Source organism: Polyodon spathula, chromosome 4, assembly GCF_017654505.1.
Source record: "Polyodon spathula isolate WHYD16114869_AA chromosome 4, ASM1765450v1, whole genome shotgun sequence".
Classification (NCBI taxonomy): domain Eukaryota; kingdom Metazoa; phylum Chordata; class Actinopteri; order Acipenseriformes; family Polyodontidae; genus Polyodon; species Polyodon spathula.
Window position 1 is genome coordinate 10090553 of NC_054537.1, and position 13386 is coordinate 10103938.

At 36.8% G+C, this 13386-nt stretch overlaps 1 protein-coding gene and 1 pseudogene across 1 annotated transcript; one reads left to right on the top strand and one right to left on the bottom strand.

Moving 5' to 3' along the window:
• Positions 1-94: 94 nt before the first annotated feature.
• On the top strand, positions 95-7045 carry LOC121314153 (complement C1q-like protein 3). The gene is made up of 2 exons (XM_041247145.1): positions 95-1275; positions 5499-7045. The coding sequence occupies exons 1-2, from the start codon at positions 685-687 to the stop codon at positions 5676-5678; spliced, it is 771 nt and encodes a 256-aa protein (XP_041103079.1). The 5' UTR covers positions 95-684; the 3' UTR covers positions 5679-7045.
• Positions 7046-7472: 427 nt separating this feature from the next.
• Positions 7473-12964, bottom strand: LOC121313759 (annotated as a pseudogene).
• Between the last annotated feature and the right edge of the window lie 422 nt (positions 12965-13386).

Below are 13386 nucleotides of genomic sequence, written 5' to 3' on the forward strand. Positions count from 1 at the left end.
ATCTCTTTAGCAGTTATTCCGGCTGAACTCCAAGAGAGATGTCAAGACAGCTGTGAGTGGCGAGGTTTGTTTAACGTGTTCATCTTTTATAAGGCTGGGCTCTCTAGTGACATGCAAAAATATATATGTGCCCGCCTCTATACTCCGGCGCTGACAATTCAACATCAGTGAAGATGCTTAGAGATCTGTAAGTGGCCGCATGCAAACTTGCACGCTGTTTTCAGCAGTTCCCGTCTCGCCCTGAAGCAAGACTCGATGCTATCTCTCTGAAGTGGCATGGCTGGCAGAAGTCGATCGCCTTCAAGAGCATAAAGGAGTGTGATCCTTCACTACAGAGAGGTGGCTTGCTCATCTTAGCCGCACGTGGATATAGAGATTTAAGGCGGAGGTGTGAGAGATGTAAAAGATTGTGCTTTCATTTAACCCGGTGTACCTGTGAGTGATCTTTGAAGTGGCTGAGAGATCATATGAAACAGGACAAAGAAGAGAGCCAGCATCAGCAAATAAGATCAAGCCAACATTTTAATTAAGATCTAAAACAGTTGGGTATAATTTATTTCTTCTTAAGGAGGTCCTTGATCAACCACCAAAATTCCGTCCAAAAGCAAACAAGAGGATCGCCCTGCTCTGACCAGGTTTGTCGGCAGGAAGCGGCTCATAGCTGCTGGAGTTTTTGGGGTCGTAATGGTCCTCGTGCTAGTCATCCTAATCCCGGTCCTGGTCAACTCAGCTGGAACCTCAGCCCACTACGAGATGCTTGGAACCTGCCGCATGGTGTGTGATCCTTATGGAACTAAATCGCCAACCAGCACCGCCATGGCAGACACCGTCCCCGATCCCAACCTAATCCAGTCCCTACCAACATTCATCCAAGGTCCTAAAGGGGAACCTGGTCGTCCTGGCAAGGCAGGTCCAAGGGGTCCTCCAGGAGAACCGGGTCTACCCGGCCCAGCGGGCCCTCCTGGAGAGAAAGGAGAGACTGGACGGCCCGGACTACCCGGTCCACCAGGATCAAACACAGCCGCTGGGGCTATAAGCGCCGCTACTTACAGCACAGTCCCCAAGATCGCTTTCTACGCTGGTTTGAAGAAGCAACACGAAGGCTACGAGGTGCTTAAATTCGACGATGTAGTCACTAACCTGGGCAACCATTACGACCCGACTACGGGGAAATTCACGTGTTCCATTCCAGGAATCTACTTCTTCACTTACCACATCTTGATGCGAGGAGGGGACGGGACCAGCATGTGGGCTGATCTCTGCAAAAATAACCAGGTATATAAAGAGGACAAGTGAGCTAAAGCTAAGAATTAAATACAACAATTACAAAGAAGCAATCTTAGACGACTTGAAAAGTAATCTGTACATATTAATAAAATGAGCAACAGTGCAATATAGAAACATTTAGTGCACATGGGAGTAATAGTAGTAAACTGAACGAAAACAAAAAAAGCATATAACGCAAAGCATGAAGTAAAATAAAGTGAATATATTAAAGGGCGCAGGAGGAAAACAATCTCAGGGAATTACTGAAGTTAGATTTTAGATAGTCAGCTTCAATCGGTGTTAAATACAGACGATATACTAAGCTTAATATGCATGAAACCAAATAGCAAACATTAAATTATACAAAATATCTGAAAGCACTTCAAGTCAGAAATGAAACGTTTAACACAACATACACCACCACGACTACGACGACGACTACTACTGCTACTGCTAATAATAATAATAATAATAATAATAATAATAATAATAATAATAATAATAATAATAATAATAATAATAATAATAATAATCAAAAGGAAAACGGTCAGAAATGGTTTAAAATTGTTAAAATGTAAACTATCATTCAACAGGTTGAAAGGATGGAGGAGTTAACAATTTATGCGAAACAATGCATTGTTTAAAATAGATTAGTTAGCAGATTGTACACTGAGATTAATCAAGATAAAACGCACGTGACATGTCCAATCCAAGAGATTATTTGAACAGCTTCACAGTGTTTTGCCGATGCAGCGGCAGTAGTTAGGTGGTCTAGTTGTATCCCTATACTGCAGACAGGTTGGTAAATCAAAGGTATTCAGTCATTTTAATAAGGTTCTGGAAAAACTATACATGGTTTATATTTCAATACACAAGCTTGGAATCTCCGGCAGTTTATGGATGGTCATCTCAGACAAATACAACTTTCTTTACATCAGAATTTCTGATTGAATATTTTGTATGGGTCATCCTAATATACATTATATTATATTATATTATATTATATTATCAGGTAAATGTAATGCCAGCTGACAAGATAATTAACGGCATACACTGCCGATATTAAAACAACCTACATCTATCTATTGGATGTAGATAGATACCTAATGCATGTTACGTATATATTATATATAATATATATATATATATATATATATATATATCTATATATATATATATATATATTATATATATATATATATATCAGCGATAATTGTGTCTTTCCTAATATCTATATCTGATCCAGTGATAACAAACATATTTTACTTTGAATCTCCGTTGTGTTAGAAGATTCACCAACTAGACTGTTTATATATTCAAAGATGAGAAGAACTTCATCTGAAATAAAAGCTTTTAAATTTTAAATAAATAAATAAATGTGTTAACTTGTTCTAGTTATTTCTAATATTTCAAAGGGAGTTCTTGAAAACATTCGACTAACACACTTGCAAGTCTTAAGACAACACATTTACAGCGAACGTTTATTCACTTTGACAGCTATATGTAGTTAAATACTGTCATGCATTTGGCAATGGGTCACAGAGAAGAGTAAATCCCTTGATATAGAGTAAATCCCTGAATAGGAATAAAACTGGGGAATTGAAAGAATTAAAAACAACACCGCAAACTGCCTAAAAGCAGTGTTTCTAATAAGCATCTCAATTAGTATGCCTAGACAATTACCCTTTTAACGAGGTGCACATCGAAGTTCACACAGCCTCTTAAAATGTAATTATGTTTCTAAGTACCGATCAAGTGGATAAGAGTTAAAGATAACACTTGAGAAGAGAGTCTAATATTTACTTTAGCAATTACATGAGAACGAGAAGCGAGCAACACCATCCGCATCCGAAGTCCAGATGAGAAAGCATGCTGCAGCCTTTCACTGTATTTTTTGTACTACACCAAAACAAAAACTAAAACGCATTACGAAGGAAAAAAAAATATTTTGAACAGGTGCTAGTTTATTTGATGTTCCTAGCAAGCAAACCTGCGTAACCTATAAGTTATGACACCCGGCTGACGTCTAACGCCTCATTAGTATTGCTGTTATTCCAAACGGGTGAAAGTAAGCGGAACCTATAAAATCATTGGCCTGATTTTCCACACAAAAATCAATGTAACAAAATGACAACTACAAAATTGAGATCACTTACGAGAGATTAAATTAGACCTTTCACTTAAGTATTTGGTTCTAGGATTTTAAAATGAACGGCGGTTTAATAATAATAATAATAATAATAATAATAATAATAATAATAATAATAATAATAATAATAATAGAAACGCTGAGAAAACATTATACCACATACAAGCTTTTACAATTTTACCAGAAGAACAAACATATGTCAATGAGGGAAGGCGTTGCAGGTTTTATGCTTTGCACAAGTGAGCGTGGAAGGATGGGGGTAGCAAGAAACACAGACAAAATGGGAATGCGCAAACCAGTGAGGTGTTATAAAGTGGTACATCATCACAATGTGGTACGTGTGCCAAAACTTGCCCCTTGTAATGTCAGAAAGTGATATGCTGTCACATTGAGAGTGGTACGCTGTGAGATTTTGGTACAGGTGCAATCGATTGCGTTGTGATGTGTTTTCCTATTGTCAAACAGAGGTACATTAATTATACATATTTGTTGCAAACTTAAACTGGAAACAGGATCAATTTCTCTAAAAAGAAAGAAAAAAAAAACAATTCACGACGAACAAGGCAAAATGACAAGCCCACCGCAAAGTTGCAGAAGTAAAAAGAAATGTACAAGACCTAATGTGTTTCACATGATAAACATTTGCAGACTATTTTCTTAATGGTGGAAAAATATGCTAAATTCAATTTAAAAAGATGAAAAAGACCGTAAACAGCATAATGTACCAGATGTGAATGGGCACTTCCATGCTTTCTAAGTGGAAGGTGTTTAGGCATGTGTGCGAGCAAGCGCTGTGCGCTGCGTAACGCTTTTTATCCGCGTACCTGAAAATAACACGATATTTAAACAAGGCCTCCAAAAAGGACTTACACTAGACACGAGCTATCGCTCTGCCCCCCAGTCTAAAATCAAATCTAATGTACCAGTATTCTAAACATAAAAATTCAAGAATATATTCTGGAATATATCGAAATCAAATTTAAAACAATAGTGCCACCCCTCCCCCTTTTTATTACTATATATGAAATACAGTCAAATACAATGTTTTTTTTTTATATAGAAGTATATTGATGGGACAAATTAAAATGCATGTATTTTTTTTGGTGTTAAAAACAAACAAAATTTATAACAACAAAAACAACAACAATAATAATAATAATAATATATAATAATAATAATAATAATAATAAATAATAATAATAATAATAATTATTATATATTTTTTTCTGAATCATTTCATTGAAAAATAATATATTGAATAGATAATGAACCTACCCATTGATATGTTTATTAGATAGACCAAAATATACCGTACTGTTTTAATATGGCCCTTTCCACATAGGGAAGGTGTAAGCCCATAGCCTCAAAACATATACAAAATTTCCAAAACTGCTTGCTTTGACCATCATTCTGGCAAATATGAAACATGAATGCCTGCTACTTCTAATCACTACTCTTAGTACTTTTAGAGTTCATTTAGAGAGCAAACCAGAAAATACTGGGAAACACAACTCCATTAGCCAGCTGCCTGTCCATATGCAACCATTATAGTGAATGCAAATTGACACATTGTCTATATAGGAAACAGACCCAAAAGGAGATGAGGTTGTGGTCATACATCTACTCCATTTATTATCAATAGACACAGTACATCTCTATCAATAGATGGAACTGGGGTAATGCATGCAGCAGAAGGCATATATAGATCTTTTGGTTGACTGTGGTTTACAACAAAGAAAGCTCACTAGCTTTTGCTCACAGTTCTTCCAACTTTTATTTACAAATGTACTTTTGAGAAGCAGTTCATATACTCAATTAGGTTGTTATATGCAGGGACTATCTTTTTTCTCTAATGCTCTGCCAGGAACCTAATTACAATCACTGTGGGGGGCGGGGTCTCCTGTCTCATCCAAACATCCAGGTAGTGGTCCCTCAAATCAAGCAGGTTTGATGCCAAATTGTTTATCAGTCAACCTCCACATACCTCACATTCTTTGCATTTGCATTGCATTCTGTATTGGGGGGGGGGGGGCTTGTCCTGAAACTCCTGAATTGTATTTATAGAGGTTTTTGTTGTCTGCAGGTCCGTGCCAGTGCCATAGCTCAGGACGCTGACCAGAACTATGACTATGCTAGCAACAGTGTGGTTCTGCATTTGGAGCCAGGGGACGAAGTCTATATTAAACTGGATGGTGGGAAAGCACATGGAGGGAACAACAACAAATATAGCACATTTTCTGGATTTATCATCTATGCTGATTAAGTCACCCTAAAACAACTTTTTTTCCCCTCAAAAGTCAGAGGGCTGGATCCCTAGCAGCCTTCAGTCAGTCCACTGGAAGTAGATTTTATTGGGCAATCAACTGTTGAATGGATCTGAACAAGAAGCAAGCTAAAACTACCCGACTCACATATGTGTGCTCTAAAGACTCCCCTTGTAAAAATGTGAGTCAAACAGATGTGTAACCTACTACCACCAAAGCAGTTACCTGTGTATTTCTTGTCTGTGTGAACTGATGCCTATGTGTAAGACATTTTATGAGAAATGATAAGATTGTGCATTAACTATCCCTCGTTATTATATCACTGTTGTTTGTATCATCTACCAGCTTCAATCATGTGTTGCCAATGCTTCTTGAGAGTTGCCTGCTAATTCTGATGCTTGTCGTCCACTCATAACGTGGTGAGAAACAGGTTTACAATGTAAATGAAAGTGCAATATGTGTTCTGATTCCCTATAAAGACACTGTTTACCTTATAATTTAGTGTAAAGAATGCTAGATTCATAGTTATTTTGAAAACCCGAAGCCTAAACTGGTAAAAACTATACTCCTCTGATTTGGGCTCATTTTGAATTAACTTTACTGGCAATAAGCTTACCAAGATTGAGCACAATGGAATTTAACACTAGTATATATCTCGGGCTACTACAACCAAATGTGCGTGATTCATTTTCATGCCCAAAAGATACACTTCGAAACAGAATACTTAAAAAGTACTTTTTAATTCGGGCTTCTGCACAGTCACATGCTGTGGTTATGCGAAAGACAAAGGGATATGTGAACCCTTTGAAATGCCTTCAAATGAAACTGAGCAGTAGCTATAAAGTCACAGTGAATTTACAGGATTAAGGCATATTTTTAATTGGTTGTTTTTTAAAATGTTTAGAACTTGTCAAAACCTACTAAAAAAAAGGAAACAAGTGCTGCATGTCATCCAAAACTTTGCCAATTGATAATACTGTCATGAAACCATGGATCTCGGATAGGCCTGATCTCAGATACGCTTTTCCAAAACACCTATGAAAGACAACTGCAAAGCTGATATGCTCAGTAACCATTTAGTCTGTACAAAAGAATAAAACAAACTTTAACTTGAAAAGCTGCTTTATGAAATACAGACATACTAATAAGGTATTCAACTTTTACAAATGCAAGGGTAGTGTAAATTGCAGATGCTGATATAATTAACTCTTGCTTCAGTATCAAACATCTAGTAAGATACAGATTTACCTTTTGGTTTTATGGGCTGCTTTGATATTGACAGAAGTACACTCTCTAGAGGTCATCATGTTTGAGTCAAGAGGCTGCCTTGGCTCAACATGATTTTCTGCTAATAGAGTACAGTACTTGATGGTACTGGACCACACAGCCTGGTGCATAAATTTATTTTCACATTCAATTAGTTTAGTTCTGCTCACCTGTGAGATTTATTTTCTCATTACTGTTTATTATTTTATGTATATGAATATGGTAAGTATGAAATGTAAAACAAAGAATCTTATCCAATTGATGTATAAAGTGGCTGACCTACACATTGCAGCTGACTGGATTAAAAAAGGAGCCAATCAACTGGTTTCACAGATTTTGATTGGTGCTAATCTTGGATAACATTACCTCAGGTAACATTAGGTAATCCAAGATTAATACTAATCAAGATGTGTGAAACTGTCAATTTGGTCCCAAAAGTACAAGTGAGTCTTTTGAGTGTATTTGTGTTATTAAAATGACTGTATATAAAATGCAAATTATTTAAATAGTGTCATTATCTAGCCATTTTAATCAATGGAGTAAACCCCATGATGTTTCAAAGGATCATCTCTTTCTACCAACATACTAACACTCCTGAGACAATAAGACAATGTTTGTAAAAGTGTGTAAGGAGCTTAACTTCAATTAATAATAATAATAATAATAATAATAATAATAATAATAATAATAATAATAATAATAATAATAATAATAATAATACAAACTACATTACAGTACTACGAGGCAAACACTTTCTTTACAACATTTTACCAGCGATTCTAAACCATAATTAGGTCCTGCCACTTGTAATGCCCCAATTCATTAAAATATTATTTCATTTCTATGTCTCACTTTTCTTACTGATTTTCTGAATGATTTTGTTGACACTGCCTCCCTTGTTATTTTCTGCTCAATCAGGTTTTAAAGGAACATGAGGATATCTGTCATCAACTGAAGCTCATTCACACCTCTGATTGCAGTACAGATGGTACTGCAGCCTGTCACTTCCTTAAGGGATACTTTGTATCTATATTTTTAAGACATTTCCGTTTTTTGATATCCTGCTATGTGTGTCACGTATACTTTTCTTTCTTGTCGTTTCTGTTTAGATCATTATTCACAGGGGTAACTGACGATTGTCATTTCTGAATCAGGGGGCTGCTTAGTAAGGTTTTTATGACGCAACGTGGTTTTAGGAATGACTACTATCGGTGTGCAGCTGTAATTTCTGCTCCACTGTATTTTTCTGCTATGCCTGATCACTATTTCAACAACAACAAAAATGGTTCTAAAAAGGATCTTGAGACTTGAGATTGCTTTCCACCTCACACATACACACACAAACAGACACAAAGCTGAGGCAGAAACCAAGACAATCCACTTGTACTGTACATTTAGAAAACGTACAGTATTTTATTAGGAATTTAGTAACAAACAGGATCTGTCAGTAAGATTTGTCGTGATACAATGGTGGCAGTGCTGATCAAAGACATTGAAATGTTGGCATGCATTTATAACCAAAACAATTTTTGGTGTTAAGGACTATGATTTAATGTTTAGAGGAACTGAATAATCACTCTGTTATTGAGACAGAAATACACTTCCCAATCTCCTGTAATCCTATTGCAAGTCTCAGTGCTAAGAAATGCTTATCACACAACTTCAGAACAAATAACACAAGGGCAACTGGCTCGCAGAAGTAGTGTGACAACCACAACACATTCACGCTCTACTACATAATCAGGAAGCTCACTAAAAAAGGAACAGTGCTAGAACTTTGAAAACACGCAGAGCACACATACTGAAATACTCAGAGATTATTCTAACAAATTAAAACAGTGCTTATTAAAGAGTACTGAGACAACTGGAGGTTCTACTGCTTTGATCCAGGATGATTTCTGAAACAAATCCACTTGACCCTGACCTCTTTTTATTTTGATGGTTTACAACAAACTTCTAAGTGCTGCACCAATGGCAGTCATTTACACATAATTAAAAGAGGAGCTATGATTCCCTCACAGCAAAAAAAAAAAACCAAACAGATTGCTATGCAATGGTTGTGCCATTATGTTACCACTGCTACTAATTCCAGTGAAGTTTATTGGTTGAAGTACATAATATGAACGTGGTTACCCTCTTCACTCAGCAATGCGACAATCACTATCAATAGCTTTCCTGTAATATTAACCTATTTTGAGATTATTCATAGAAGTTTGTTGGGAAATTCCTGAGAAAATACTTTTGACAATAGCGGGGAAGCACTGCTGTAGCTTTGCACCCTTTCCCTAGCTGGCATACCCTTCAGGTATTTGTTCTGAAGTTGTGTGATAAGTATTTCTTTACACAAGATTTGCTATGGGATTACAAAACGTAAGGAAGTGTATGTCTGCCTAAGTAAAATGACGATTCTTTACTTCTCCCTGGAATTTGATGTATTTTGACCAATGGAAAGACGTTAATTGAATCAAAGTGTCAGTGTCACACCCTCTTCAGGTGTTCCATGCTTGGAACGTGCATTTATAAAACCTAGAACACTGTATAATACGATTACGGTATGATGACATCAAAATTCTAGAAAAAAGAACGTTCCAGTCCGGGTGCCAAGAGTCATTGTAAACAGAACAAATACGTAACTGTTAATGTACCGACATTGTACCCTAATGTGGTATAGATTTAGGTGAACTAAGATGACTCATCATGAATAAACAATGAAAATACAATAGTAATGTTTTTAACGATTGCTTAAATAATTGAAGCAAAGATAAAACTTAGTTCTGGCACTGTGTGACCCTGAGCAAATGTTCAGAATTTCTCCTTGCACCTCAGTTTGACAGAGCTGTAATTTAACTGGCGAAGGATTGTTCACACTGGAAATGAGATGTTATACCTCAGTGGGGGGGTTCCAGCAAATAGAATTTTCAAAAAAACAGAAAAACAAAACCAAATTTTAACTGAATCATTGTATTGGGAATCAATGAAAACCTACCTGTTAATTCTTTCATTGTCACTTGGCATATCCACATCAGGATTGAAATGATAGTTTAGCATTTCTGTACCGAAAAGATCACACTCCAAGTAACTTCCAAGCTTTGCAAACTCCAGCAGTTTCTCACTTTCAAATAGTGTCCTAAAGGATAGCAAATGCATACATAACTCTTATGAAGGCCTGCGGTCCGGGCGTACCTCTAACTGGTTTAACATTAACACAACACCAAGTGATTAATGATGCAGGTGGAATCAATTGGTAAGTGTCTCATCTGTGTAGGGGAAATATCTGTAAGTGTCTCATCTGTGTAGGGGAAATATCTGTAAGTGTCGCATCAGGGTAGCAAAATCATTTAAAGAAAGAACGCTGACATTAAACTTATGGAAAACATACCTTTCCCATTTCTGTAATCATGAAAGGTCACAGGAACAGGGGAAAGACAATGCTTTTAGAAAAAGTAGAATTTAATGACAACACATTAACTATAATCCCCACTGTGCAGAATTAATGGTGTAAGTTTAAAATGTAATAGGGATTTTAAACAGCAGGCATGAGATGAATGACAGAGTCCTTGTTAGAATGAACTCTTGTCATTTATACTTGAGGAAACAATACTTAAAATACATATTTCAATAAATACTGCACCACTTACCTATCCAAATGAGACATCACAGTTTTTGAGATATCGCTCCCTGCTTCTTGCAGTATACGGATTACCTGGAAGGGTGCCTCAATGTTCCTTCCAGGATGGATGATCACGAGGCAGCCGAGCTGAGACTGCGCATGGGCTGTGGCCTACAAAACCCTTTTCTCAATCTCAGTTATAGGCCAGGATGTCCCAATTTCTCCAATTACACCACACTTGATATCTGTGCCATCGGCTCCATGTTCAATTTCATTGACAATAATATCTGTCTGCTAAAAAAAAATAATAAAGAGATTGATTCTTGCTCAATAATGATTATTTTTAACTGTATTGTATTTTCATTTTTTTTTTTTTTTTTTGTTAAACAAAATAACAAAATAAATTACCAATAACAAGTATTATGGCTTAAGGACATGGCAATCTACATATTTACATTTATTTTTCTTTTGAAACATCTTACTTGTTCTACTTCTTCAGCAGCAAACTGTGGTACAGTGTGCAGGAATACAATGCCATTAAACAACATAAAAATGCTTTGGATTGTCGACACCACAAAGGATGCTCCTCTGACGTCTGGATGTTTCAAAGACCATGAGTGCAATTAAAAAGTCCAGTACACTTTTCACCGAATGTATATGATGCCTTTCGATCAGAGGAACTGAATCACAATCAGACATAACACAAAACAGTATGTTCCGTTATGATTAAAAACATGCAAGCACGTTTTCTCAGTCAGTATTCCAAATTGTCATGTTCAAATCCTGATTTTGCTATGCTGCCAATGAAAAGAACAGGGTTGATTTCTGTTCTTCTAAGACGTTTGACAAGTTCTTACCAGAGTTTTTAAACTCACACATTTTACAATGTTGTCCCTTGACTCCAGGTCAGGGAAGCCCAGAACCCCTTATTTTCATTAACCACACATTAGGGGGTGTTAAGAATAGAGTGGGCTCTCTATTTCACTCACATTGAATCAGAGCTCTGGTATACCCAATCTTCTCTTGAGTAACTTGCACATTTAACACACTATACCTTCTCAATGGACATGCTGCGAGTCTCACTGGAATGAGTGTCAAACACGTAGTAGCCAGCCCCAGCTATGACATGCACCCCTGTCTCTTGTGACAGCCACTTCAGAGTCTTCACGTCTCTGTGGATCCCGGTGTTAGTGTTCTCCATGATAGTGCCACCACCTGCTCTCTTGAACTGCAGCTCCTCTTTCACAGCCACTGTCTCCTGGTTCAGCAGCAGGTTCTCCATGCTGCTGTAGGGGTTCTGTTTTAACCAGAACAGGTTCTGCATTTCAATTTGTGTATCAGCAAGGGACTCCAAGCCAGGCGGTGGTGGATGGAAACAGAACTCGACGGCCACGGTCAGGTGTTCATGGGTCAGGGTGCGTCCAAGTTGGTTCGGGTCAACGAGACCCAGTACACTTTGTGCAGACATTTTTCCTTCTATTCGATCATGGGAATTGGTGCTGGAGGTGGTTTGACTGTAAACAAAAACAAAAAAAAGATCACTTAATCTGTACCTGTTTTTAGTATCGACCCAATGAGGAGATATAGTGGAGGCAGGAATTACAATTAAAATGTGTTTGATAGGTCTGGAGAACCGCTTATCCAACTGTGATGAAACGTTTAATATAGCTTAGCATGATACCTCATCTGCTTACCTAATGACATATTGTCTTACCACTTAATTTCCAATAAAGCATTTTCTAAATTTCACTGATATTTATACTGTTATGTACATACTTTTTTGTACTTTTTACTTATCGTAAAAGTACAACACTGATTTGCAGCAAACGGGAATCATGCATTTCAGGTGACGACAAATTCGACACTAAATTATAAAAATTCACTCTATACTGTCAATATTAATATTGAAGTTTCAAACTATTTCAAACTCATAAAATTGCAGTGCTGTTTATCTTGGGAAATGCAAAGTGTAGAATAGTACAAAACACGATTTAAAAAAAAGATGTTAAAATGCAGCATGTTGAAGAATCGTAAAATCTGTGGCAACCTAGGAAAACATAAAGTATCGTGCTAAACTTGTAAATGTAGTTACTGTACTGAGCAATATACAAGTCGGCATGTGTTAATGGTGACCGTGTTGTTTGTTCAGTAACTTGTTCATAAAGTTTATTCAAAAGCCTCCTGTCTGTCAGAGAAGTAAGCACAGTGCCGCCACGCGACTCTTAGGACTCGGTGGGGAAAATTGCCATGACAACGCGTGTGATATGCCGAAAAAATATTTATTCCGCATTCACTTGTTTGATTTACACAACTTGTCATCCAAACCGGAGAATAGTTGCAATTTGTGTTGTGGTTATTACCACCGACTCACCAATCACTGTTCTCTTTTTGAGTTTTTTTCAACTGCATCTCAATTTAAATTTATAGCTGGAAAGTATAGACACATGCAGCTATTTATAGACTACATACAGTAATATTGCAAACAGCATTCACACGACGTCTGTACAGATCAAATTCACACAGATATCTGTGCACCACTGTGACATGTCGACTATGGTAACAACACTCGATTTATGTAAATGACTATTTTTGACACCAAGAGAGAAGCCATACTAATAAACGTTCAACACATGCAAGTAGAAATTTGTTAAGTCTGCTCCCGTTTGCAACAGGTCAAGCACTCGTAGGAAATGATGTTAGAATATAAATTAGACTGCCTTGTTACTTACAGACAGTAAGTAGTAATCCAGATAATCCTATTCAATTTGATTAACAGCAGGTCTGTGTTTTACTTGTTTCCTTTCAGCTATCAGCAATTATTATTTTTTATT